Source organism: Ogataea philodendri (assembly GCF_020536065.1).
Source record: "Ogataea philodendri strain CBS6075 chromosome Unknown scaffold2, whole genome shotgun sequence".
NCBI lineage: Eukaryota > Fungi > Ascomycota > Pichiomycetes > Pichiales > Pichiaceae > Ogataea > Ogataea philodendri.
Window position 1 is genome coordinate 1,144,957 of NW_025764020.1, and position 25,829 is coordinate 1,170,785.

At 47.1% G+C, this 25,829-nt stretch overlaps 18 protein-coding genes across 18 annotated transcripts; 11 read left to right on the forward strand and 7 right to left on the reverse strand.

Moving 5' to 3' along the window:
- Positions 1-11: 11 nt before the first annotated feature.
- OGAPHI_004521 (uncharacterized protein) lies at positions 12-1,631 on the reverse strand (the record flags this gene model as incomplete). Its single annotated transcript, XM_046205609.1, has 1 exon — positions 12-1,631. The coding sequence occupies one exon, from the start codon at positions 1,629-1,631 to the stop codon at positions 12-14; it is 1,620 nt and encodes a 539-aa protein (XP_046061536.1).
- On the forward strand, positions 19-366 carry OGAPHI_004522 (uncharacterized protein; the record flags this gene model as incomplete). The annotated part of the gene is made up of 1 exon (XM_046205610.1): positions 19-366. The coding sequence occupies one exon, from the start codon at positions 19-21 to the stop codon at positions 364-366; it is 348 nt and encodes a 115-aa protein (XP_046061537.1).
- Positions 795-1,311, forward strand: OGAPHI_004523 (uncharacterized protein; the record flags this gene model as incomplete). Its single annotated transcript, XM_046205611.1, has 2 exons — positions 795-1,047; positions 1,160-1,311. 2 exons carry the CDS (start codon positions 795-797, stop codon positions 1,309-1,311), a joined length of 405 nt encoding a protein of 134 aa, XP_046061538.1.
- A 66-nt stretch (positions 1,632-1,697) lies between the features above and the next one.
- Positions 1,698-2,795, forward strand: OGAPHI_004524 (uncharacterized protein; the record flags this gene model as incomplete). The annotated part of the gene is made up of 1 exon (XM_046205612.1): positions 1,698-2,795. The coding sequence occupies one exon, from the start codon at positions 1,698-1,700 to the stop codon at positions 2,793-2,795; it is 1,098 nt and encodes a 365-aa protein (XP_046061539.1).
- On the reverse strand, positions 2,796-3,746 carry OGAPHI_004525 (uncharacterized protein; the record flags this gene model as incomplete). Its single annotated transcript, XM_046205613.1, has 1 exon — positions 2,796-3,746. One exon carries the CDS (start codon positions 3,744-3,746, stop codon positions 2,796-2,798), a length of 951 nt encoding a protein of 316 aa, XP_046061540.1.
- A 106-nt stretch (positions 3,747-3,852) lies between these two features.
- Positions 3,853-4,284, forward strand: OGAPHI_004526 (uncharacterized protein; the record flags this gene model as incomplete). The annotated part of the gene is made up of 1 exon (XM_046205614.1): positions 3,853-4,284. The coding sequence occupies one exon, from the start codon at positions 3,853-3,855 to the stop codon at positions 4,282-4,284; it is 432 nt and encodes a 143-aa protein (XP_046061541.1).
- Positions 4,285-4,290: 6 nt separating this feature from the next.
- OGAPHI_004527 (uncharacterized protein) lies at positions 4,291-5,952 on the reverse strand (the record flags this gene model as incomplete). The annotated part of the gene is made up of 1 exon (XM_046205615.1): positions 4,291-5,952. One exon carries the CDS (start codon positions 5,950-5,952, stop codon positions 4,291-4,293), a length of 1,662 nt encoding a protein of 553 aa, XP_046061542.1.
- Positions 5,953-6,082: 130 nt separating this feature from the next.
- OGAPHI_004528 (uncharacterized protein) lies at positions 6,083-8,016 on the forward strand (the record flags this gene model as incomplete). Its single annotated transcript, XM_046205617.1, has 3 exons — positions 6,083-6,680; positions 6,800-7,533; positions 7,771-8,016. 3 exons carry the CDS (start codon positions 6,083-6,085, stop codon positions 8,014-8,016), a joined length of 1,578 nt encoding a protein of 525 aa, XP_046061543.1.
- Positions 6,514-7,448, reverse strand: OGAPHI_004529 (uncharacterized protein; the record flags this gene model as incomplete). The annotated part of the gene is made up of 3 exons (XM_046205618.1): positions 6,514-6,731; positions 7,023-7,132; positions 7,243-7,448. The coding sequence occupies 3 exons, from the start codon at positions 7,446-7,448 to the stop codon at positions 6,514-6,516; spliced, it is 534 nt and encodes a 177-aa protein (XP_046061544.1).
- On the reverse strand, positions 7,797-11,537 carry OGAPHI_004530 (uncharacterized protein; the record flags this gene model as incomplete). Its single annotated transcript, XM_046205619.1, has 1 exon — positions 7,797-11,537. One exon carries the CDS (start codon positions 11,535-11,537, stop codon positions 7,797-7,799), a length of 3,741 nt encoding a protein of 1,246 aa, XP_046061545.1.
- On the forward strand, positions 10,620-11,349 carry OGAPHI_004531 (uncharacterized protein; the record flags this gene model as incomplete). The annotated part of the gene is made up of 2 exons (XM_046205620.1): positions 10,620-10,709; positions 11,020-11,349. The coding sequence occupies 2 exons, from the start codon at positions 10,620-10,622 to the stop codon at positions 11,347-11,349; spliced, it is 420 nt and encodes a 139-aa protein (XP_046061546.1).
- Positions 11,538-12,049: 512 nt separating the features above from the next.
- Positions 12,050-14,116, forward strand: OGAPHI_004532 (uncharacterized protein; the record flags this gene model as incomplete). Its single annotated transcript, XM_046205621.1, has 1 exon — positions 12,050-14,116. The coding sequence occupies one exon, from the start codon at positions 12,050-12,052 to the stop codon at positions 14,114-14,116; it is 2,067 nt and encodes a 688-aa protein (XP_046061547.1).
- A 342-nt stretch (positions 14,117-14,458) lies between these two features.
- Positions 14,459-15,283, forward strand: OGAPHI_004533 (uncharacterized protein; the record flags this gene model as incomplete). The annotated part of the gene is made up of 1 exon (XM_046205622.1): positions 14,459-15,283. One exon carries the CDS (start codon positions 14,459-14,461, stop codon positions 15,281-15,283), a length of 825 nt encoding a protein of 274 aa, XP_046061548.1.
- A 444-nt stretch (positions 15,284-15,727) lies between these two features.
- Positions 15,728-17,020, forward strand: OGAPHI_004534 (uncharacterized protein; the record flags this gene model as incomplete). Its single annotated transcript, XM_046205623.1, has 1 exon — positions 15,728-17,020. The coding sequence occupies one exon, from the start codon at positions 15,728-15,730 to the stop codon at positions 17,018-17,020; it is 1,293 nt and encodes a 430-aa protein (XP_046061549.1).
- Positions 17,021-17,109: 89 nt separating this feature from the next.
- Positions 17,110-17,913, reverse strand: OGAPHI_004535 (uncharacterized protein; the record flags this gene model as incomplete). The annotated part of the gene is made up of 1 exon (XM_046205624.1): positions 17,110-17,913. One exon carries the CDS (start codon positions 17,911-17,913, stop codon positions 17,110-17,112), a length of 804 nt encoding a protein of 267 aa, XP_046061550.1.
- Positions 17,914-19,806: 1,893 nt separating this feature from the next.
- Positions 19,807-21,249, forward strand: OGAPHI_004536 (uncharacterized protein; the record flags this gene model as incomplete). Its single annotated transcript, XM_046205625.1, has 1 exon — positions 19,807-21,249. The coding sequence occupies one exon, from the start codon at positions 19,807-19,809 to the stop codon at positions 21,247-21,249; it is 1,443 nt and encodes a 480-aa protein (XP_046061551.1).
- A 1,035-nt stretch (positions 21,250-22,284) lies between these two features.
- On the reverse strand, positions 22,285-23,307 carry OGAPHI_004537 (uncharacterized protein; the record flags this gene model as incomplete). Its single annotated transcript, XM_046205626.1, has 1 exon — positions 22,285-23,307. The coding sequence occupies one exon, from the start codon at positions 23,305-23,307 to the stop codon at positions 22,285-22,287; it is 1,023 nt and encodes a 340-aa protein (XP_046061552.1).
- Positions 23,308-23,752: 445 nt separating this feature from the next.
- OGAPHI_004538 (uncharacterized protein) lies at positions 23,753-25,476 on the forward strand (the record flags this gene model as incomplete). Its single annotated transcript, XM_046205628.1, has 3 exons — positions 23,753-24,074; positions 24,144-24,473; positions 24,587-25,476. The coding sequence occupies 3 exons, from the start codon at positions 23,753-23,755 to the stop codon at positions 25,474-25,476; spliced, it is 1,542 nt and encodes a 513-aa protein (XP_046061553.1).
- Positions 25,477-25,829: the final 353 nt, after the last annotated feature.

Sequence of the window (25,829 nt, forward strand, 5' to 3'; positions counted from 1 at the left end):
TGAAAGTTTATTTACTCGATGTCCGGCTTCTGGGCCTTGGACTCTTCGATCTTGACCAGCTCCTCTTCCGAGATGATTCCGTTCATCTTGACCCAGTCAAGACCGCTCAAGAACACCCCGTCTGGGTCGTTCTCCCTTCTGAGCTCTCTGAACAAGGTGAGATCATCGCCAAACCACTCTTCCATCTTGTCCTTGAACCCAATCATCTCTCCGTCTTTCTTGAAGTTGCTGGCTCCGGTACCAATAAAGTTCTTGGCCCAGTGCGGTTTACCACCAGCAGCTTCCATAGTTTCCTCGAAGATGGCGTACCACTTGCCAATTGGGACGAACGAAAAGAACGGTCTGTACATCGTGGCGTTGATGTAGAGCGTCAACTGGCTATTGGTGACATTTTCCTGTGGAACCCAGCTCAAGCGTGGCGTGTTGTCCATCAATGGACGCAAGTTGTTACCATAGATTGGACCTGGAGACGTGGTTGTTCTTTCAGTCAGGTCCTGAGGCTCCAACGAGTTTGAACAGGTTGTGTTGGAACATCTGACTTCGATTGGGGCGTGGACGTAGAACTTGTTAGACTTGGCAGCGTCGTTGATGGTAGCAGCCAACGATCTCAAGATTTCCGGTCCGTTGGTCAACGGAGCGGCCCATTCGTTGACATATTGCGAGAACAGACAGTCCATGTTCAGTCCTTCAACAGACTCCTGCACAGCAATGTCACCGCTCCCGTAAGTTTCGGTTAGTCCGTACTGTCTAGAGAACACGAACCGTTCAACAAACGGAGTAAGGCGAGGAAGAATATGAACAGAGATCCACAGCAGCGACTCGTAAAACAGTCTTCCGAACTTGGTACCGTACCAAGAAGGTCTTGGAGTCGAAATTGGATCGGTAGACTTGGAGGCTCTCCAGAGAATACATCTTTCGGTGTATGGGAACCACCAAACTCTCACAAACTCGTCACTTGTCCAGATACTCTCAAACTTGTCCAACAGGGTGTCAAAAGTGATCACCTCCTGCCTGGATCTGATCTGGTATCTAGGAACAGTTCTGATAGTAACGTACGCAATCAGTCCGATCTTGCCAAGCGACAAGCAAGCGGCCCTGAATAAATCTGGCTTCTCCGTCGGAGAACACTTCACCAATTCTCCGAGACCGTTAACCAAAGTGATATCCACCACTTGCTGGGACACGAGACCGTGGAACGGAGATGAGCCGTGGGTTCCAGTAGAAATTATACCGGCCATAGACTGCTCACTGATGGACCCGAGGTTCTGGATGGCCAGACCCTTAGTCGCCAAAAATTGGTTGAGCTGGTAAATCCGAATTCCAGCTTCCACAGTGAAGTCCGTGTATTTCCCGTCCGGAGAGACAGACTCCTTGACAATCTTGTTGAATTTGTCGAGGTTGACTATCCAGTCGTCCGACATTGTCAGGTTCGACGGACTATGGCCGGATCCGACGGTCATGACGGTGCGTCCGGACTTTCTCGCAGAGTGAACAATTTCTTGGAGATCTTCCACGGTTCGCGGTTGGAAGTAGTATTCGGGCTTGCAAAAGAACGTCTTGGCCCATGTACGGTGAATGAATCGAGGCACCACCAGTCCTTGGAGACCAGCGGGCAGAACTGAATTGGTCATCAGACGATATCAGGAGATAAAAGTGTTGCCTTTAGTTGAAAAAAAAATTTAAACCGACGCGTCGCGATGATGCAATTCCAACGGAAGCGCAGAAAGCTCGATCTAAAGATCAGGCCACCGGAGGATAGGCCCGTTGTTGGATACCACCAGATAGGGTCTCAGGACCTCGGATTTGTCGATAAAGAGGTTCAGCAGACTTACAATTATCGTCGTCTTGAGCCGGGACATCAGGCAAGAACTTCAGAACGAGGATCGCTACGGGCTCTTTGCTCGAGCAAAATCGCTTACTCTGCAGATTCGCTCTCTAGAAACCATATAGACGCTACAAGTGCAAACTGGAGTGTATGGAAGTCGGTATGGAACTATATCTTAAAGTACGAAAAGGATTCGCCAGCTATTTTCAACCTGTTTGCCGGCTACTTCTCGAACGAGCCGGACTTTGTCGCGCATTTGATTCCAGCCAGTTGGAGAAAGCTTGACAACTATAAACGCGGAGTGTTTGTGGAACTGAACTCGATCAACCGCAAACACAGAATGGAAACGTTCTACCCGCATGTTTCGCTCGACTTGCTTTTTTGCGATCTTGAGCACTGCAAGTTCAATAACCTGTTGATTCTCAGTCTTCAGGGTATTGATCTCTCTCAGAGACCGTTTGTGCTCAACAAGCTTTCCAACCTGAGATACTTGAACGTTTCTCACTCCAATGTTTCCGACCAGATGGTCAAAACCTGGAGTATTAGCATGAAAGACGGCAACGTAAGGAACTTGAAATGTCTTATTCTGAGCTCCAATCCAGTGCAATCAATCGACTGTCTACTTCAAACATCACTGACATACATTGAGACGAATATCAATATACAGGACGACCATTGGCGGCCGGCCACAGATTCCAACTTGGCCGTGCTACCGGACGGTCTCAAGTTTCAGAGATTAGCGGAAATCGAAAACGGGAGCATAATATTAGACTACAAAGTGGCCACAACCAACTCCGAGCGATCTGTGGAGACGCTATGGAAAAACAGGTTCCAGGGACCGACTCCCGACAGAAACGTCTTCCGATTTGTGCGAACCAAAAGCGTCCACAAGAAACCGAAAAAGCAGGTCAAAGCAAAACCACGACAGCGCGCACAAAAACTCGACCTCAAAACTTTCTTCGACATATAGTTAGCGATAGATGAATGGATCGTTGATCACTTTGAGCAGCCGCTCGATCTTGTTGCGTCCCATACCGGAAACTTCTTCTAGGTTGTACTCGTTAGCATTTTCACATAGATTTTTAAAGTTCTTGAACTTGGAGATCAGGTTGACCGAATCGGTCTTGTTAATGGACTTGACGCTCGTCATCATATCGACCACACGCTGGTAGTAGTCGGCATCACTGGTAACGGAGTCCGTTTTGGCTGCTCCTTTAATCAGCTGGTTTCCAACGTTGAGCTCGCATTGCTTGAGAAAAGTCAGATAATCTCCGCATTGGGAGAAAGACCATGCTAGCACCAGGTTGAGCTCATTAAATAGACACACCTTATTGAGCTCACGCACAGCATCATCAGAGTTGTCGATATCCACCAATGTCATTAGTATTCTGTTGGTTCGTTTGTTATTTGCGTTATAACTGATCTTCTTGAGCTTGTTATAGATATACTCCGGATGGAGCTTGTGGTAGCGTAGCGAGAGGAAGATGACCACACAGTGGGAGTTTATGAGGTAGTCCACGTCCTTCACTTTTGCGTTGAACTCGTACGACACCTGTTTGAGCGACTGCAGCAGCGGATTGCCGGTTTGGTTCTGGTTAACCTGAATAGAGGAGAATGTCTGTTTCTTCAATGTGGTGTATTTGGCGGAGTCGACGCGTTTGTCTTCATCATTGGACCCTCTGATAATCACCTGGGGAGCATCTCTGGTGGGTCTAACGCGAACAGATGCCTCGTTTTGTGCAGGAAGAAGATTAGGCCCGTCTATCACTCTATCAAATGTAGACTTTGGTCTTTCTCGAACAGGGACCGGCATATCGTCCTCTGTGGGTTGTTGCTTATCCTCGACCGGACCGTTCTCCTTCTCGCGAAGCTTGGCCACGTTTGCCAAAATACTGGCAAACGAACTGGAGTCTGTATCCATAGTATGATGGCAATAGATTTAGAAAATCCACGACGGAGTTTTTCACTAAAAATCGATTTCTTGACATGAGCCAGAAAGGTAAGTAGTAGACGTGTTGCCCACTAACATGGTAGTTGATCTTACAAAACTCGAGCCTGAACAGATATTGGAGTTCAAACGCCAGCTCACAACCGAGGTGGACCATCTACAGACATCTTTCCAAGCACTCAAAACCGCACAGGCCAAATACCAAGAATGTGGAGACAACGTGCGACAGGTCAACAGCAGCAGCAAAAAAGAACTGCTTGTGCCGCTGACATCGTCGCTATATGTTCCAGGAAAGATCAAGGAAAACGATAAGTTCTTAATTGATGTGGGTACTGGCTACTACATCGAGAAAGATACTAAACAGTCGTTGGAGTTTTTCCAAGCCAGACTGACGAAACTGGACGAGGACTCCAAGAAGCTGGAACAACTCATAAACGAGAAGTCGCAGGTGGTGGAACGCGTGAACGGGATACTCAGATCTAAAATTATGGAGAGAGAGAAGAAACAGTGATCCTATCTAATATTCCAAGGCTTGTATAGCACCTAAAACATACGGCAACAAGTTAGGCACCTTTAAAAGACTATCGACGAGCAGCTCCTTCTGTCCAACAAACAACTCCTTGCCTTGTTTCACGCTCACAAGCTCGGAAATCAGCAAGCTCGCAGAAGTGTTGATCTCTGTTAATGACAAGTAGTCGTTGTAGTTGTACTGGATAGGTTGGTATGGCTCTTGGGAGATCTCGCCCGAGCTTTCATTGCGGTCCGCCGTTGTGGCTCGATCCGTGAGTGCCTCTATCTTGCCTTGGTCTATGTCAACGGGAATCGTACGCGGCTCGATACCCTTGATAATAAACTTTCTGGTTCCATCCGGCAAACTCAACACCATGGCGTTCGAGTTAGGGAAAGCGTGTTGGACGTTCTTGATGAAATCAACAGCAGGAAGCAGACGGTGGTTAGACCCAGCAGACGATTTCTGGAACTGGGCCTCGTAGGATCTCCACAGCGAAATTTGCGTAACGTCACCTTCTTCGGTAGCCTTGTAAGAACATCTCATCCACGCAGTCGCACGGTTAGGTTCGGCCAAATTGTTCAAAGAAGCAACAAGTCTTTCTGGAAGTAGTGGTGGGTTACTAGGAGTACCCTCTTTGGATTTCTTTGCGAGTTTGAGAATTGGCATCTCCTGTGTGAACTCGGTTTTGTAGCTTTGCTTGTAGGTCAGTAGTCTAGGGAGGAAAGTCCGCAACACAGACCGGTTGATTTCACTAGAAAGCAACTTTTGTGTACGGCCCGGAAGAATGAATTGGTACAGGAAGTCCAATGCAGTGATCAGCAGCTCGTCGTTGTCATTTTTCTCGTTCGCCGCCAAAGAGAGATACGAAACAACAGTATCCAAGATTTCGTTGTCCAGATGGTCTGCTGCATCGCCCTCCTTTTTCGTATTGTACATCAATCTACTCAGCGATCTCAGTGCGGTGATGATCACGGATCGATCTTGGGTAGTTTTCAAAAGTTGAACTAGTGAAAGGAATAACGGATCCTGCAATGGAGCTGGTGCGAGGTACGACGAGATTGCCTCTATTATATCCATGGAGTATCTCAATAGTTCCTTCAACTGCTCGTAAGAGTCATCGGTGAAAACGCTGTCGAGGATGATTCGGTTGTTGACAATCTTCAAAAGCACCTCCTTAATCTTGAAGTTCATTGATATCACCTGAGAATTGTCGATATCTTGAACGGTGTTTCGTATAATGAGGGCAGCATCCAGACATCTGTTGAGATCAGAGTTCTCAGCTGCTGGGTCCAAAACAGTACAGTCAAAGTATTTGGACAGAGGCTCGATCAAAAACGTGAATCCGCTCTTGAACTTGAGAAGCTCAGGATTGTCCTTGGATATAAACACCAAGTGGCCTAGATAATAATCGATCTCTTCATCAATTCCGGATTCAAATGCTAGCTGGATCCGTTCCACCTCTGGGGGTCCTTTGAAGTTTGTTCCCGAAACGTTATAATAGTTGTACGCATCTGTCTTCAACTGTCTGTTGGTCTCTAAAAACCGCATTTCCTGTTCGCGCGATGCAACAGGTTCCAGAGGCATCACGCGCACATTGGACACCACAGGCGTCTCGCTTCCATTGCGCGATTCAAAAGACGGTGGAGTATACGATTTGATATTGTACATATTGAAAACCTGTTTTGTTTTTTTCCCGTGCAAATATTTTATTCAACAGTGCTGAGGTAATCGCACCAGATCTTGAATCAGAGTGATTTGCTCGACTTTTATTCTTCTCGGCAACGAAACAAGACATTGAATGGTTGGTGCCAGAACAGAGCTTGACCATGAGCTGATTAAGTTTGCTCGGGCGAATATCAAGAATATTCCTGACACTCCCGAGTACGAGAAGATGATATCTGGTGTTTTGTACGACGCAAATGCTTCACCTTTGCCAGAGGGCCGCGCCTCGTCCACGGACTACTGCTACGATCTTTCCAACGTCAAGTTCAGAGATTACGGTTCCATAGAGGAGTTTGAGAATGCCAAAACCAAGATCGTTAGGAATCTATTTGCCAAATGTGGAGAGCACTCAGTGGTTGAACCACCTTTTAGTTGCGACTATGGGTATAATATCATTGTGGGAGACAATTTCTACGTAAACTACAACGCTTCATTTGTGGATGCCTCGCTCATTATTATTGGCAACAATTGCATGTTCGGCCCGAATGTATCGCTTGTTACAGCAACTCATCCACTCGATGTGAACTCCCGCTTAGCAGGCGAGGAGTACGCCTTGCCGATTAGGATTGGAGACAATTGCTGGCTGGGAGCAAATGTGACCATCCTTCCAGGAGTGACGTTGGGCGACAACGTTGTGGTTGGTGCAGGCGCCACCGTTACGAAGGATGTGGAAAGTAACTCGTTGGTTTTAGGCGTGCCTGCAAAAGTGGTCAAAAAATTGGACCCTGTTGATAAATAAATAGATAAGAAACTCGCTAAATGTCTGTCTCGTACAACTTTCACGGGAAAACAGCAATTGTTACAGGGTCATCTCGCGGAATTGGCAAGGAGATTGCCCTTTATCTCGGAAAGTTTGGATGCAATGTGGTAGTGAATTACTCTAACAGCGAGGATGCTGCTTTAAGCGTGGCTGACCAGATAAACAACTCAGGTGGATCGGCCGTTGTTTGCCAAGCCAGTGTGGACGATCTGAGCTCCCACCAGCGACTGGTCGACGCTGGCCTATCGTTTAATACCGGCGAGATTAATATCCTCGTTCATAATGCTGGTGTTGGCGATGATGGATATCTCGAAACTCTCACCGAGTCGGTCTTCGATAATCGGATTGGAGTCAACCTGAAGGGCCCTGTGTTTCTCACACAAAAGGTTCTTCCCCATTTCACTCGTAATAACGGCCGCATTGTGTTTCTCTCTTCGATCTGTGCAAGAATGGGATACGAGGAAATGGGTGTTTACTCGGCAACAAAAGCAGCAGTTGAAGGACTCATGAGAGTGTGGTCTTTGGAGCTCGGACGAAAATACCACTGTACAGTGAATGCTGTCAATCCGGGACCTGTCAAAACAGACATGTTAATGGAAAGCACCCCAGAAGCCATGAAGGCTTTGGAAGATGTTGCTAATGCAACTCCTGCTGCACCCAGAATAGGCCTCCCTACTGACATTGCGCCGCTGGTTGGTTTCCTTTGTAGCGATGAGGCCTCGTGGACTACTGGATCTGTTCTCAATGCTAATGGAGGAGTGGTCCCTGTATAGACACAAATTTAGTGAGAGCTAACTCTGTATTGTAAACCGTCTTTTGGTTTTGAGGTACATTCCAGCTATTTTCATCATGTGATAAACCCGTTCCTTTAATCATTAAATTACTGTGGGTTTGGCCGAGTGGTTAAGGCGTCACGTTCAGGTCGTGATTTCGTAAGAAGCAAGAGTTCGAACCTCTTAGCCCACATTTTTTTAATTTCTTTTTTTTTTTGTTACTCTACAGAGCTCACGAATCAAACATGTTGTTCTACTTACTCTAATCCTTTCACAATCATGAGGACATCACCCGGGTTGACAACATCACCTTCTTCCACAATTACAGCCAAAATCTCATACTTGTCTGAGCTGGATTTATCTTTCAACTTGACGGGTATCTCCATCTTCATGGCTTCCAAAATAATGAGAACGTCATCCTTGGTGATCGTGTCGCCAGCTTGGTACTTGATCTTGAACACGTTGGATGGCATGTGAGACAGAACCTTGATGGCTCCTGGAGTGTCGGCCACATCTCCGGATCCAACTCTGGAAGCTGCTGCTGCTGCCTTTTCGCTCTGCCACAATTCAAAGTCCTCTTTCTCTTCCTTGGTACACTCCTCAAATGCCTTAAGCTTTCTTGATTTTAGGTCCTTCAACTCGGAGTCAATAGATTCAACAAATTTCTTGTACTCGACAAAGTCAAAGACACCTTCTTCAGGCTCAATTTTCAATTTTTTGGTCAGAAGTAAATTGTTCATGTTTTGCAACTCTTCCTCGGTGACCTCATAGAAAAGTACCTGGTCAAACACTCTGAATGGCCACGGATTATCGTGAATTCTTGAGAATGTATCCCAGTACCAATTAGGAAGTGTCATACCCCACATCATATACCCTCCAGGAGAGTCTATTGGGTAGATCGATTGCAAGACAGAACCAGTGGAGATAGTTCCTGCTGGTGTAGATGTTCTCGTTGGATTATACTTGGATGCGGATATCCGGTACCGTGGATCAATGGTGGCCATCAGAACATTTGCACATAAGAATGTAATTGCAACCACCATTTCTGGCTTCCCAACAATACACGATTTGAACTCCTCGAAATCCTTTAGTAAATTGGCCTTCATCAGGTAGTCCGTATTTTTTGGAAGGTATGTTGCATGCGATCTTTGAGAATGCATGTACCTATCCAAGCAGTGGTCCAATGCCGAGTGTTTGAAAGTGACAGGAAGCTTGAAAGTTCTCGATGGGATTTTCAATTTCTCAATCTGGGGAATGGACGCTTCAAGTGCAATCAGTTTCTCCAACAAGTCGGCTCTATCGACCAATATTGGATCGAAAACCACACACATGGCACCAGTACAGCACTCAATGCTTTCGTACATACCTTCCAGGTTCGTCTTGATTTCAGTTTCCATGACATGTTGTCTTCCGTTGTTGAAGAGATCAAACCTTAAGTTACCAAAATCAATGACGATCATTCTTTCTCCAGCCTGTCTGAAAGAAACTTCAGGCAGGTCCGATGAAGGTTCTCTTCTGTGAAGGAACTCTCCAACCTTGCCTTTAATTGGTTCGTATTTGTCGAGCTCATCATTGAATTTAACGGAGGTAATGGTAGGCCGTTTGGAGATCTCCTGCAAATACGCGTTTCTTTGCTTTAGCAACTTGATCCCATCATTGTAGGTGATAGGGGTGAACGTCATTTTGCTATTGATGGCAGCTTGACCAAACTTCCAGAAGTCGGCTTCAGCAGGTGCAAATATGCATGTGAAACCAGAGGCAGTGGCTCCATCAACTCCGTACAGAGTCATCACAGAACCGACTGCAGACAGTCCGCATGTTGGGTAAGGGAACTCAAGAATATTGCTTGGGTGTCCACCTCCATCGCCCCCGGACTTTCTGTGGAACTTGAGCTCTGGACCATCCAATCTAGTGGCTCCCCTATTGGAGTTGAAGTTCACAGAATACGGAGCAGAATATAAAGTTTCCATTCCCTTCAACGAAACGATATCAGGAGTATCATGCGGACCCCCAATCACCCTCACAACGTTTTCTGATCTCTCATAGTTTGGAATAAGGGCCTCTGGGAACTCGTATCCTTTTTTAAACGACTGGAAATCGTCGCTCGGAACTATACTAAGACAGTCTCCAGGGAAAATAATTCTCCCTTGATGACCGCCAAGTTGCAAACTTGGAAGACATCCCTTGGAGCCAAGGTAGGTAGCAACACTAGGGAACCCACCTTTGATAGCGAGGTAACATTTGGCAGCGGTTCCCAATGGCTCTTCAATATCGAGCACACTACCCGCTGGAATAAACAACTCTGTGTACATCGGAACATCTTTGTCATCTAAAGTCACCTTGAAGCGTCCACCAGCAAGTGCAATAACCGCTGGTCTGTGAAACTTGATGGTTGGACCCTTCATATTTATTTCCAGTGCCTCGCAGTGAAGAGGATTACCAACAATAACATTGGCAATCTGTAACCCGAGTGGATCAACTGGTCCACCATGTGGCACTCCGAATCTGACTTTACGTCTCCCTGGAAGATCTTGGATGGTGGTGTACGCACCCGCTCCTTCAAATTCAATCAAATGCGGTTTAAAGTCAAAATCTGAAAGGAAACTCGTAAGAGTGTTTCCAGTTCTGAACTCCTTGCTATCCAGAATTGCAATGCAATACTCAATATTGTTCACTGGTCCCTGAATGATTGTGTCTTTGAGAACCTTGATAACGTTATTACTAGTTCTTGTTGGTGACCAGACCATCACCTTTGCAAGCAGCGGATCAAAGTACGGAGACACCTTGCTTCCCGTTTCAATCCAGTGATCAACGCGAACTCGAAACTCTCCCGACTTTTCAGAAGAAGGGATCGAGACATGGTGTAAGTTTCCAGGACAAGGAGCAAAGTCTCTCACAGGGTTCTCGGCATACACTCTCACCTCAATAGCGTGCCCATTTGGTATCTCGACTCCTTCAGAATTATATTTGAGACTTGCCTTAAGTATATCTGCTGGTACTCCGGAGTTTTGAGTCTCGTATTCACACTGAAGAAGCATGAAATACACAAGGTCAACCCCATACACCATCTCTGTGATACCATGTTCCACTTGAAGCCGGGTATTGACTTCCAAGAAATAAAATTCACCCGTGGTGTCATCGACCAAGAACTCAACTGTACCTGCAGACTTGTACTTGATGGTAGTTGCTAGTCGCTTCGCAGCTGAGGTCAGTCTCTGACGTAGGTCCGGACCCTTGAACAGGTCCGAAACAAATGGAGATGGGCATTCTTCAATCACCTTTTGGTGTCGTCTCTGAATTGAACACTCTCTTTCACCATAAGTCACCACATCTCCTAGCCCGTTGCCAAACATTTGGACTTCGATGTGTCGGCCTTTTTCGATATACTTTTCGACAAAGACACCAGCGTTGGAGAATAATGAGGTGCCTCGAGATGTGACTTCAGCAAAGTTACTCACAAGCTCCGTTTCATTGTAACAGACTTTAAGACCCATACCTCCTCCACCGGCTGTGGCCTTGAGGATCACTGGGTACCCGATTTTGTTGCATGCTGAGATCAATTGGGCTGAATCTGAAATCAAGCTGGTTCCAGGAACAACCGGAACGTCAGCTTGTATTGCCAGCTCTCTGGCCATATGTTTCAGACCGAATTTTTCAACGGAATCGGAGCTGGGACCAGCAAAAAGAATCTTATTTTTAGCTAGCTCAGCAGCAAAGTTGGAATTCTCCGACAGAAATCCGTACCCAGGAACAACCACATCAATCTTCTGGTCGACTGCAAGCTTTACAATCTCGTCAATGTTTGTATAAGCTGCAGCTCCCACTCCGCTCAGTTGGTAGGCTTCATCAGAAAGACTGACGTGGAGAGACTCCAGATCTTCTTTAGAATAAATGGCCACTGCAGTCAGGTTATATTTATTGCATGTTTTGATCACTCTGACAGCAATCTCACCTCTGTTGGCAACAAGGACTCTCTTGATATTCCGAAAGTCAACCATTTGCAATTTTAGTATGTAAACTATTGCAAGACTGGGTGCCTAATATCTACAGAAAAATAATCTAGCGGGTTTTCACGATATCGTAAAATCCGAGCACCCGGTCTCGAACCATCTATCAGATGCAGATCCGCTAGTGGGTAAATCAATTCTAGTCCCTATCTTATTTCCGTTGCAAGCCTCATGTGAAATAAAATTATCTCTTTGGATGTCCGCGCTAGCCCAACGGCGAAACTTGCATTATTGTGCGCTCTGCATATTTCATGCCAAATTATTGTTGATAAGCTTTTAGTCGTTAGAAACAATTTTGCTGGAGCAGAAATTTTCAATAAAATTGGCTCTTTCCGCAAAGATCCTGCAATGCCCTGCGCCCCGGCGAAACGCTGGCTATTTATCCTAGCGGCATACCACTCGTATCATGCATAACATTTGTTCTCAGCTCTAAGTGCAAATTTGACAGAGCTTGCATATATTAAGTTAGAAAAGACGTTTTCCTTCAATCACTACGTTTCATAATGACAGAGATTGATAGTTCAAACGGATCCTTCATCATATTTTCCCAAGGGGTGGGATATGGAATGGTTGTTGGAGTGGGTGCTGTGTTTGCGCTGGTAATGGGCCTCGTCTCATGGATTTTGACAAGATACATGAACGAAGTTCAAGACTCAGAGATGTTGTCCACTGCGAAGAGATCTATTAAGTCGGGTTTGATTGCAAGTGCGGTTGTTTCCAGTTGGACGATTGGGTCCACTCTTTTACTTTCCGTCACCACCACATACGATCTTGGTATAGCTGGTGCTTGGTGGTACGGTGCTGGTGCATGTGTCCAGATCATCATCTTTGCTACCATGGCTATCGAGCTGAAAAGAAAAGCACCAAATGCGCATACTTTCCAAGAGGTTGTTAAAGTTAGATACGGAACTATTGGTCACTTGACGATGTGCGCATACTCCATAGGACAGCAACTGGTGTACACTGCCAACCTTTTGGTGAATGGCTCCTCTGTCTTTGCAAACCTTACTGGAATGAATAGAGAAGCCTGCACAGTTTTGCTACCGTTCTTTGTCATCATCTATACCCTTATTGGAGGTATCAAAGCAACTTTCCTCACGGACTGGACTCACGTGGTGATTATTTATGTTGTGATGACAACCTTCCTCTTCAAAGTCTACACCACTTCCGACGTCCTGGGGTCTACAACAAGAGTTTGGGAGCTACTCACAGAAGCCGCTGTCAGCTATCCAGTGGAAGGAAATGAAGGAGGTTCTTACCTAACATTTACCTCTGTGAACGGAGGACTTTTTGGATTGATTCTTTTTGGTGCTGGATGGGCCGCATCTGTCGACTCTCAGCTTTTCCAGAAAGCTATTGCTGCTAATCCAGCAGGCGCCTTAACAGGTTACACCCTCGGTGGGTTATGTTGGTTTACCCTTCCATTTGCTCTTGCTACCACCATGGGTTTAGCATGCAGAGCTTTGGAAAATACAGCCAGCTTTCCAATTCCAGGTGGGCTAACAACAGAGCAACTATCTAATGGACTTGCCTTGCCTATTTCTGCCTATGCTATAATGGGTAAAGGTGGTGCTGGTGCAATTTTGTTGATGGTGTTTATGGCTGTCACTGCTGCATACTCATCTGAGACTGTTGCTGTTGCGTCTTTGCTCACTTATGACATCTACAAGTCTTATATCAACCCAAAGGCAGATGGAAAGCGGCTTGTTTGGGTCACGCACTTGAGTGTCGTGGGCTTCAGTGTGGTGGCTATTGGCCTAGCAATTGGTTTTGGAAGAGCAAATTTTGATGTCTCATTTATCACCACTGCATCAGGTATTGTGGTGAATGTTTGTGTCGTTCCAATGATATGTACACTGTTCTGGGACAAAGTGTCGTGTTTCTCATTCGTTGCTACTACGACTTTGAGTACCTGTATTTCAGTTGCAGTTTGGGTGGGATATTCATATTCTGCATCCAAAGACGTTACGATCCTTACTTTGTCGACCTACAAGGCGTTAGCCGCAGGAAACACTGCTGCTGTGTTTGTTCCTTTGGTTATCCTTCCAATTTTTACCTTTATCAAGCCCGCCAAATTTGACTGGACAAAGTGGAAAACTGAGATCTCGCAGGTCGATGACTCCTCATTCGATAAAGATCATGGATTAACAAATGTGTTGAGCGGTGAAGAAGTTACAGAGATGGTTTTGTCTGAGGAAGAAGCAGAGGATGCGATGATGATCAGGAAGAGAAATATTGGAATTGTCCTAGCTACAATTTTCGTGCTGTTCTTTATTGTTCTCTTCCCTATGCCCCTCTACGGAACACACTACATTTTTGGAAAAACGTTCTTCCGTGGTTACATTGTGGTTACCTTTTTATGGGTTTTCTTTTCTGTCGGCGTGGTGACGGTGTACCCCGTTTTCGAAAGTATGGATGGATTCAAGACGCTATACAAAAATATTCTCGGCAAGGGGAGGTCACAAAAACTATATTCAGACGATGTTGTTAGCAGAGTTACAAGTTCCAGAGTTGAAAGAAAAGCAGACGAGAGTAAACTTGATGCTGTGGTGGGAGTAACAAGTGTATAGAAATTAAGGTTTTGCCTCAAAGAATGGCTATGAAATTTATCGAGCGGTAATGCGGCGTTCCTAAAACAGCAAGGCGCTAATCCACGAAGCTAAAATTATATGCAAGTTTTATATAGATAATGCATGCTTGAAAATTCTGGTGCTCGGTGGAGAATAACGTCCGCGCTTTTCAATTGGTTATTTATTAACAGGCTAGATGTATTCCATTTCAGGTTATTGTGCCTTATCTTAGCGGCACTGAAAGATTGTCGCGGCTCTGTTCATGAAAACTACCACAAACATTTACTCAACATCTTGCACATTTCAACAATCCATACAAACTTTTAGTGCATCATAAAGAAGATGGCAACGATACCTGGAGCTCTTGCTGGCTCTGCTAAGCTCAATGAGAAGTATATGGACAAATATGAGATTGTTTGTGACATGGGTGAAGGCTTCGGTAAATGGAAAATGGGGCCTGACGAAAAAATCATGCCATTGATTGATGTTGCCAACATTGCGTGCGGGTTCCACGCGGGAGACTACAACATCATGGCAAATATGGTGAAACTTGCAAAGAAGTATAATGTCAAGGTTGGCTCCCACCCTGGGTTGCCTGATCTTCTCGGATTTGGTAGACGGAGATTTGCCATTCCACCTGATGAAATATTTAATTTGGTAATGTACCAAACAGGTGCGCTGAAAGCATTTTTGGATGCGGAAGGTTTGCCATTAAATCATATTAAGCCACATGGAGAGTTATACTTCTATGTTGAGAGAGATGAGGAAGTGATGCGTGCGGTTTTGAGAGCTGCGCAAATTTTCAAAGTGCCTGTTATTGGTGCTAAGAATGCACACTATGAAAAGGTTGCAAAGGAAATGGGGGTTGATTTCATCCAGGAATTGTATCTTGATATTGACTGGACTGAAGAAGGTAAGCTAGTCCCACCTGCTCAATCCAGACCAAAAAATCCAACCATCATTTATAACGATTTGGTCGAGGTTGCTGAGACCGACGAGCTCACCAGTGTCTCTGGATCAAAGATCAAATTCAATTTTGGAACTACTCCTTTTATGCTTTGTTTGCATTCCGATATGCCTACAGCTTTGGAAAATATCTCCAAGGCAAGAGAGGCCACTGATGCAGTTAATGCCAAGAGAGGTTATCCCGTGAAGAAGAAGTACTGATTTGAAATGTCAGAAAGTGATATTTATAAACTGTCTGACTGTGTATAGCTCTGGTAATACTGAGACCTGATCATTGTACCCTGCTGGGACGAATTCTGATTATAAAGACGATGTGAGAAAGGGATCATTCAATGAACGTGCCCTAAAGCCCTAAATTTAATGTTTTCTATATTCTAGTAGGTCAAATGTTTATTCATCAAGAGATAGATAAAATCGGACCACTTTTCAGAAGGCCCCACAATTCTCTCCGCACAGACGTCATGGCTGTTTACCTATAAGCCAGGATATCTAGTATCATAACTGTTAGCTGTTACTAAAAAAGGCGTCGCGGCTTGAGCCACAGCCAATCCATGGATTCTCAAATTTTGGTAGCCACAGTAGAATATTCGAGGGGTATAAAAGGAGCTGTCTTGAAAGATTATTCCCGCTTCACTGACAATTAAAATGTCAACTACTGCTACTCTACATTTACAATCAAGTCCAATTGATAAGGAAATTGAAAACTTAATCAAGTCATCAAAAGACCTTGCTGTTGGGGTGGGTGAAAAGTCGTCTAACCAATTTGGGCCTGACCCAGCCGGACTAGACATCCTACCCGAAAACACTAAAGAGAGACTTCTGGCGGCCGGGATTGATATCTCTGAGGGCTATCCATGGAAGCCAGACAAGTCTCGTGTTCCAGTTTTTCTGGACGAGGCTACCGCAATCCGTGATGATGACTACGAGTATGTTGAGAGGGGCAAGAATGCCGATCCTGAAAAAAAGGCATTGTTTGGAGCGGCTACAGCGGTCATCAATTTGACTAAGCATGTTGGAACAGAAATTGTTGGACTGCAGCTTGAGGATTTAAACGACAAACAGAAGGATGAACTGGCTCTTTTGGTTGCCGAAAGAGTCGTTGTTTTCTTTAGAGACCAAAAATTATCCCCACAAAAGCAGCTTGAACTTGGCGACTACTGGGGGCGGGCTGAGAGACATCCTCAATTTTCTCAGGTGAATGGACTGCCTGGGGTTTCTGTGATTTGGGTCGATTATTTCCGCAAAAGCCTTGGATTGAATTTGACTTATAAGAACAACAGTCTCGGTAATTGGGACGCGCAGAAGAATACTGTCTGGGGACCTCAGGTGTGGCATACCGATATTGTTCATGAGAAGCGGCCATCTGGAATTACTCATCTACATTTGGATGCCATTCCAAATGTTGGAGGCGACACTTCCTGGGCCTCTGGATACGCTGCGTACGATAAGCTTTCTGAATCCTTCAAAAAGTTTTTAGACGGTAAGAAGGCTGTATACGTGTCTGCTCACGGCTACTTAGACAGAAAAAACCCATTCTCTGGACCAAAAAAAATCGAAAGAGTCCATCCCTTGGTTAGAACTCATCCTGCTACCGGTTGGAAATTTTTGTACGTCAACCGGACTATGACAAAACGAATCCTGGGTGTTTCCTCTGTCGAGTCTGAATTGATTCTGAACTATTTGTTTGAGGTCTACGAGAAAAATGCTGATATTCAAGCTCGGTTTAAATGGACTCCATCCTCAAAGCCTGGGTATGGAACTTCCGCTATCTGGGATAACAGAGTTTCTCAGCATTCGGCAGCCTGGGACCACGAGGGCAACGAATCCCGCCACGGGACAAGAGTCACGTCTCTCGCGGAAATCCCATACTTTGATCCAGAATCGAAATCTCAGCGTGAAGCTTTAGGTTTATCTCTGGATGAAAAAGACTTTTTTTAGTACTCACAAATTAAAGGGCAAGACTTTGCTCTCCCCACGAAAAATAAATACTGGATGATTTAAAATCTGTTAGGTATATATTTTTTTATTCAAGCGACTTTGGACTCTGTGTCCGGCTCCTCAGAACTTGCAGTAAGCTCTTCGGGTTCTGGTTCTTTGCGCACAATTGCTAACGGTGGATAAACCGCTATCAGAACCAATGAAGCAGCAAATAGGGGCGTGGCATCAAAACAGTAGATAAAAATTGTGTGGAAAAAAATATAGCCAAGACCTTGTGCATATTCTATCACTCTGAAGATGATCCTCACGAAAAATAGAAAGATGACAACGTAGTTTGCTTTGAAATATGTTGGCCATTGGATTTTAGCATTCAGTGTTCTGGGATGTTGTGTGAGGATAAGTCGGCGATGAACAACAATGGCATTTGCAAGAAAGAATGTGAAGAGAACCAGTTGCAAGGTAAAGCTGATGATTGCAATTATTTTGCCAATGGTTTCAAGGTTGTTGAAGTCGTATTGAAGCACTATTCCAGCGCATTGTGTGAAGAAACATAAAATGTCGCCGATAACGAAGAGAGCAGTTAGTTTTCTGCCTGAAATGAGAGCAAGTTTGTTTGCTTCCAAAGATGATATGACCCGGCCAAAGCACATATAAACAGTAGCTGCCATGAAAATAGGAGCCAAGTAAATTTCCAGACTCTGTCCACCCTCATCTGTGTTTATGCAAAAGTACCCAACAGCTTCAAGTATTCCTCCTATTATATACCAGCACTCAAACCATGTTTTTGTGTATATTGCCAGACCGAAATGAATGGCGGTGGTAACGAGAAATCCAATTTTGAACACCCAGGCGCCACCCTCGGGTGTCACAAATGTATCGTTTGAGTATGTCATGGTGTAATGCAATTGACTACACGGCTATATTTATATGGTCTTGGCAAGATCAAAACTCTATTTTTAGAGTGATCTTGGTAGCCAGAGCAATGACTCTAAGCCTCAGTATTGACAGGGCCTTGTCACGAAATAGGCTTCAGTTTGGAGGCCAGTTTTGTAGAACGAAAAAACCTGTTATTTTTAGCTGCCACATGGATTCCAGAATAAAGTTTTGCTACAGATATGTAACACTCTAGAGCTAAAGTCTTGGGAGAGTTAAGGACCATCTCCAACTGATTTATTGGAATGAAAGAGATTGTTTCTTTGAAGAGCTAGCCTCAGCAAAAACATTAGAGCAAGTTTTATCTCTAGCACTAATTGCTGTCGCTTTTGATTTTTAACCGAAAGTTTCTTTCCGAAGGGGGAGCCCCAGAAAACATTTTCCGAAGAAGATTCATCAAGTAGCTTGACGAACTAAAGCACCAAAAATAGCATCCGCAAAGCTTGAGGTGACCCAATTAACGGAACATGCTGAACTGCTAAATGTCATTAACGTCACGGTTCTTAAAACAATGCAAGTTATAGTTCAACTTTGACCTTTCATCGGCCGTCAGTTCTCAGGCCCGAAAGGACATCTTCAAAAATAAACGCCGCTCGGTTTCCCACACGACTTTCTTTTTTTGACATCTACATTTTCATGAGCCTCTTTCCAGAACTAGGGACAAGGTAGTTGATTTCCAAGAGAATCTAATTTTACGGAATTACATCTAGCAGGTAGTAACTAGGACGACGGAGGACATATAGACCTCTACTGGCTAGCAGACCCCATATGCAACAACTCTAGGGTAGCCAATAGTTTCGAGGATGCCTTCAATGGGGAACCAAAATGTGTACTATCTATGGCTGATTAGACATCTATAAATAAAGTAGCCTGGCAGCTAAAAACGTGCAAAGGATTATCTGAACCCCGGCTTTACGAGTGAAGAAGAGATGAGTAGAATACTAAACTGGATCTGCTGCACTGTACGACCGTGGAGATATAGTTGTTGGAATCAGAATTCTGCGTCTAGATTTCTATATTCCTAGAGCCAAAACTAATAAACTCTAGTTTGAGGCCGAGCCCATGAGAACAAGGAAAAGGAGTAGACCTTGAACTGTGTCAGATAAATTTCACAAATGGAAAAACCTGTACTTAAAATAGACAAAAAATTGCCATGAGAGACGGCTGGGCAGAGATTGTAGCAAAGCCGAAGATGAGATGAAGTTTTCTAGCGTTATCACTAATGAGATTTTAATGCGACTCCTTTCAACTTATTTTGAGCACTGAGAGTCATAACTCCATTAGCCTAAGTACATCCACCATACTCGCCTTAATGACAGAACAGACACAAGCATCATTCAATTGAATGGTTGACTTGGGTAACTCATGGCATGGCATTTCTCTCCTCATCCCTGTGTACCAACTAGCAAGCGTTAGTCCCCCTCCCCGCGAGCTCATGCAATAACATTAGGGGATGGCTACATTTATCCAGGAATTGAAGAGCCAAAACGATTTTTTTGATGAGATGATTAATAGTTGTTATGCGGCCTACCTGGTTTACAGAGCCACAGCTTACAAATAACAATACCTGTCTGTGTCATCTCCCGAAACCCAATTACTAACCGGACTGACAAATCACTCTTGTGCTCGCACTTAGGTTGCGGCTCGAATCCGGCTTTTGTTCACAATACAACAAATGTATAAGACAATACCCTGCGAGCCGCACATTATCTGCTGACTAACACGCTATATTATGGAAAACGGGTTTGGCCGGGCAGGAAAATTTCGCTTTTCAAGCTAGCAATTGAACGGCTGTGCACACGGAAAAGCTAGCACCCCTATATAAGGGTCTGCGCACGCTGCGTACCAGCATCATGAATCGCAAAGTTGTGGCATACGTGCTAATTCTGCTGGGTCTGACCCTAGATAACCTGAGTGTGAGCGGCGGTATCACGATGACCGCGAGCTTGCAGGAGCGCCTGCACACCGACTACGCAACGGCGACGTGGGTCATTTCTGCCTACGCCCTAACCTTGGGCTCGTTTATCATTCTCATCGGCAAGATCGCCGACGTCGTGGGCCTGCACGTGGTGTACCTCGCTGGGCTGGCGGTGATGAGCGTGTGCTCGCTCGTCAGTGCGCTGGTGCCAAGCGCAATTGCTCTGATTGTCATCCGCGCGGTGCAGGGCCTTGGTGCCGCGGCTTTGGTGCCAACGGCCATGGGTCTGACGGCCTCGTACTTTGAAGGTGCTGCGCTGCAGCTCGCGGTGCGCATGCTTATGCTTGTGCTGACCACGTCGCTCGGGATCGGGTCGGTGCTCGGGGGCGCGTTCTCGGTGACCCCGATCGGATACAAGGCGTTCTTCTGGTTTACATTTGGGGTGAGCACTGCGTGCCTCGCGGGTCTCTGTTTCGTTATTGTGCCCGTGCCTCCGCACAGAACAGTCAGCCTCAAACGGCTGGACTACCCAGGCGCAATCCTGCTTGTTGCAGGCTTGCTGCTGGTGATTCTCGGGTTCACAGAGGCCGGCACCAAGTGGCATTCTCCCAAAGTGTACATCCCGATCCCCGTGGGTGGTCTTATTGTCATTGGCGTTGCACTGTACGAGCTGGTGTACCTGCCCCGGTCTGGCTCGAAGCTCGAGGTGATGTTCCCCCTCGAGCTGGGAAGCGTGCAGTTATATGTTGCATCGGCATGCGGCGCGCTGTTCCACTACTGTGGGTATACGATAGTGCAACTCGCACTGATCCAGTTCCACGAGCACTACGACAACGACTCGCCGCTTATTGCAGCCGTGCGTCTGCTGCCAGCAACGGTCGGCATCGTGTGGGGCAGCTTTGTGTGGCGGCCGTGGTTCACGGCGCGCATTGGCGAACGCTGGTTTGTGGTCATTGATGGCATCTTCGCACTGGCTATGACTGTGTGGGCGTCGCGGTTCCAGCCGGGCCAGTACTGGCGGTACGAGCTGGTGAGCTTGTTCCTGTTTGGATGGACCGTGAACGCGTTCTACCAGATCACGTACTCGCTGATGATCACGCGGGTTCCGCTGCACCTGCAGGCGACCGCAAGCGGGATCTTCCAGACATTTGGCCAGGTGGGGGTTGCACTAGCAAGCGCGGTGTCTGCCTCCATCATAGGGGAGCGTGGGTCGATCAACGCATCGCGCAACTGCATGTACGTGGCTATCGCGTGCTACGGCGGAGTTGCGCTGCTGTTCTGCCTAGGTGGCTGGGGCAAGCAGGAGGAAGCGGTCAGCAAGGAAGCCGATGTTGAGCAGCAGGATCAGCAGGAGACAGTTAGCAAGGAAGCTGAGTGAGCTGGTAGCGTATCACTGAATCGAAAATTGTCTACTCAATGTGAAGCAGCGACGTTGGCAATATAAGGAGTTGAAAATATTAATATTCATGGCAAATTAAATAGAAAATCAATTGGTAACAGAGAGTCGAAAGATGAACAAACAAAACAAATTGCTACATACAAATAGGAACTAGATACCAATAAGCTAGTAATGCTGTACTGGAAGCAAAACAAACCCTTTCCGTTGAAAGTCCGAAGCCATAAAGGTTGCCAGTGACACACACTGCTTCCGTAACAGAATGGATGAATCTGCATACCTCAGGCTTCAATTGGTATCAGAACATGACTGCCCAATTAAATATAGCCAGCTCGAGATTGTAAAGTCATATCGAAATCGACGATATTGAATTCTCGGCTGGCAATGGATACCATTACTACGTCATACAATTGCTTTTCGGGGTTGTCATTCAATTATCTTTGGAAGAGCCGGTCCGCATATCTTACTTGAACTTTAGGATACCGGGGCCTTACGTTAGCTCTGCAATCAAGATTAGCGGTCTCCTTGAAGAGGCAGGTGAACTCCTCATATTCAACCCATTGTGGAGCCCACACGTATACTATGCACTTTCCCCCACATTGTGTCTTTCTAGAGTCTATGTGTGGATGCGAGATCAAGCCATTGTAGTCATAGACCATGAGAATGACGCTCCGATCACAATGGAACGCGTTGAAGCTGCTATACACCTGATAGGAAAGTACAACCTGAAACATTCGCGAAAGTCTAATGGATCAAGCTGACGACTGAGCAGGTTTACGGAAATTATTCTTGGAAAGCTTGAGTGTAGAAAGTCACTCGCTTTTGCCCAGATACATGCTGGGATGCCACCAGTAACGGAGGGTTCCGTTATCGAGAACGATAGTTTTTCAAACATGCAGACGCGACAAACTCAGCAAGAACCTGATTCTTCGTTGGTTCGGATCCTGCTGGATTACAACTTGCTCATAGATATCTTACTATCATCAGCAAAATTTCCCGAAAGATACCAAAGAAAAGTTAAGAGTAGTACTTAGTGTTTGGGGGGCGAGTTTCTGGCACTGTAAGCAACCCCCTTTTCTCCTTAAGCCTACCTTGCTTGAGCTTTAGAAGAGCATACAGAACCTTTAGTATTGGAGCATCCACTGCGAGCTGATCCGCAACCCGGAGAACATTACCGAGTATGATTTCAAGCTCAATGGGGTTGCCCTTTCTAACATCGTCCAGCATTGAGGGAACAAAATAGACACCATCATCTCCGTGGCCAACAATATTAATCACATCGCTAGGGAGGTCACAGCCGTCTGCCTTGGCGATAGCAACAATCTCCCTCATTGCAGGTACAGAGATTTCATCAAGGCCTCCCCATAGCTGGAGGCGTCCTGTATCGACATCCGTCAATGCACACACGGTGTTCAAAGTTGCATTGTACACAAGCTTTCTGTACCTGTACCACCGCTCGTTCGGAAAGTAGTCGATATCGTTCTTTGGATTTTTGTACATCGAGATGAACTCCTTGGTCTTTTGTTCGAGAGCGCTTTCCTCAAAGTTGGGATTGCCAAAGTAGCTAATTTTTGCATTATCGTGCTGGATGTGTTCAACCAACGTCCCGTACTTGTGCGAGCCGCAGTGCGACACACCGGATATGATGATGTTCTGCGGGAACCTCTCAATTAGTGGCCTGCCGATGTCAAAGCCGTTCTGCACGAGAACAACTGCGGTTTTTGATGGTGTCACAACTGGTTCAATAAGGTCCTCAACCTTTTCGATATCAGGTAGGTTTTTAGTGGACACCACAACAAAGTCATACTCGATCCCCGACTTTCCAGCTTCCTCGATGCTTGGGTAGAGGTAGTCTGGTTTCCAGCCGTCAACTTTTCCGTAATCGACTGAGTCAATGGTGTATCCTTCACTAATTAGCTTGTCATAGTGTCCTCTTACAACAATTCCTAGATTCGACTTGCCTGTGTAATGTATGCCGTACGCAACGACAGCACCTATTCCGCCGGCCCCAATAACTAATGTTTCGTATTTAGAGCTCATTTTTTGGGATCGACAATGTACCGTGATTCTTCACTTTTGAACATTTATAGCGAAAATCTTAAGCGGACCTGGTATGCTGGTTTTCCGCAATATTAGTCAGCGCACGCAAATTGTGGTACACTCTTATCGGTGATTTCCTTCCACAAAATCTCTTATCAGCTGGTTAGATTTATCGTTATCTAAACTCCTCCGAATTTCTGGAGGGATGGATAAGATATAAGAATTACAATGGTACGGTTGATCACCATAGAAAAAGCGGGACAGTCTACTCGGTTATATCGACAACGGGATTCAGCTTTGTACTGTTTCGAGTTCCAACTGCGTGGGTTGTTATTCGTAAACTAGGCAAGAGGGAGTAACGTAATACACTTTAGGCTATATCTGGGCTGCGTGCCGGCGGGAGAGGCACGTCTGACTCGTCGACGCCCGAGGCCAGGATGACCACATGGCGCACGGCGAGGACCTGTTCTCGCGAGGCCCCGAGCCTGAGCGCGCCCTTCATGTGCCAGAGCGACTGCACCGGGAGGTTGTTGGCGATCAGCGCGGCGCAGATGCAGTAGGAGGTTTCGGTCTGGGTGAGGATCCCGTGGAAGTGGAAGAGCGGTCCGAAGATCAGGGAGAGCGCGGAGTAGGGGTAGTCGGGGTGGACGCTGGCCAGCAGGCGCAGGGTCTGGTCCGTCTCGTCGCCGTAGATGGACTGGAAGTAGGTGTACCCGCGGTGGTGGAGCTCGGTGACGGGGACGGTGGGGTCTCTGAGCGGGGTGTCGGTTAGGAGGTGCGGGTCGACGCTGTTCCTGAGGTGCAGAAGCGCGTTGATCATCAGCGGGTTCCCGTAGAGGACGCCTGTGGTGAAGATGGCCTCGCGCACGGAGGCGAGCAGGTCGACTTTGGCGCTGTGGTCCTGCGCGCGGCTAAGCAGGAAGGCGACGAGGTCGACGAGGAGGTCGAGTTTGCGCTGGACGGTGAAGCAGATGGCCGCGAGCAGGTACCACGGGTTGCGGGCGGCGGTGTCGAGCGGCTCGGCGATGCGCTGCAGCTGTGCGAGCAGCTGGGGCAGTTGTTGGTTTGTCGTCATCAAGCGGTATCTGTGCACGGCGAGGAGGTATCTGAAGATAAATATGGGGACTGCGCATCGGGCAATCTCGGAGCGATTGCGCGAGCGCGAGGTAATATTACTAAAGAGGAGCCATAGCTGGCCGACGAAAAGTGCGACGAAAACTCGACAACTCGACAACGCGCACATTGCACTAAATGACCTCGGTTGTTGTGGAGAATATAGATAGCGAGCTGGTGAGAGGGCGCACGGCGGTGGTCACTGGCGGGGGCAACGGCATTGGGCGGGAGGTTGTGAGGCTGCTGGTGAGCAAAGGCGCGAACGTGTGCTTTGTGGACCTGAGCGAGGAGGAGTCGGGCAGCCTGGTACGCGAGCTGGCGAGCGCGCGGGTGCTGTACCAAAAGGCGGACGTGACGTCGTGGGCCGGACTGCGCGGCGCGTTTGAGAGCGCGTGGAGGCGGTTTGGCTCGATCGACATGGTGGTGCCGGCGGCGGGGATCATGGAGACGAAGGACTTTCTCGCGGAGGAGGTGGTGGACGGCGAGCTGCAGGCGCCGTCGTACGCGGCGCTGGACATCAACCAGAAGGGCGTGCTGAACGCGGTGAAGCTTGCGCTGTTCTACTTCAAGAAGCGTGGCGAGAGGGAGAGCCGAGCGAGCCGGGTGAAGTCGATCGTGCTTGTTGCGTCGACGTCGGGGTACTTTGGCGGGCTGGGGCAGCTGACGTACAAGGTTGCGAAGCACGGGGTGGTGGGCATCCTGCGCGGGCTGCAGGCGCACCAGGCGGAGGGCGGGTTTGTGGTGAACTGCGTTGCGCCGTCGTACACGGAGACGTACATGATGGGCCCGCTGCGGGATATCTGGCGACAGGGCGGGGGGCCGGTGAACACGGCGGCGGAGGTTGCGGCTGCGGTTGTGCAGCTGCTGGTTAGCGAGACAGGGGGACAGACGTGGCTTGTGAGCGACGGGGAGGTGAGGGAGATCGAGCGGGCGCTGGCGGGGCTGGCACCGCAGTGGTGCGGCGAGGCTGCGCTGGCGAAGCTGCGCCGGGGCGGGCAGATCCTTGCTGAGGTGGGGAGGTATCCGCTTCCCGCTGCGCGGCAAGAATACGAGTGAGTGGTGGGAGGGAGATGGGAGGGAGATGGGAGGGAGATGGGAAGGCACAGTGGTGATAAGCGGTGGTGAAAGTGATGCAGAGTAGAGAATAGAGAAGCCTACATAGAAGGAACATTGATGCGATGCGGGCTAGCCCGCGAGCGAGTGAGAGTGATACTAATAGAAGGTGGGCAGTAGTGAGTAGGTAGCAGGTGAGGAGGGGAGGCGGTGCAGGGGTGTACTGAAGCGAACCCGAAGTGGTGTGCGCACGACCATCCGAAAGGGGAAAGGACGCGTAAACAGAGAAGGGAGGGAGAGGAAAAAGTAGAGCAGTGAAATTAAAAAGATGGGAAAATAAAAGATGGGGGGAGTAG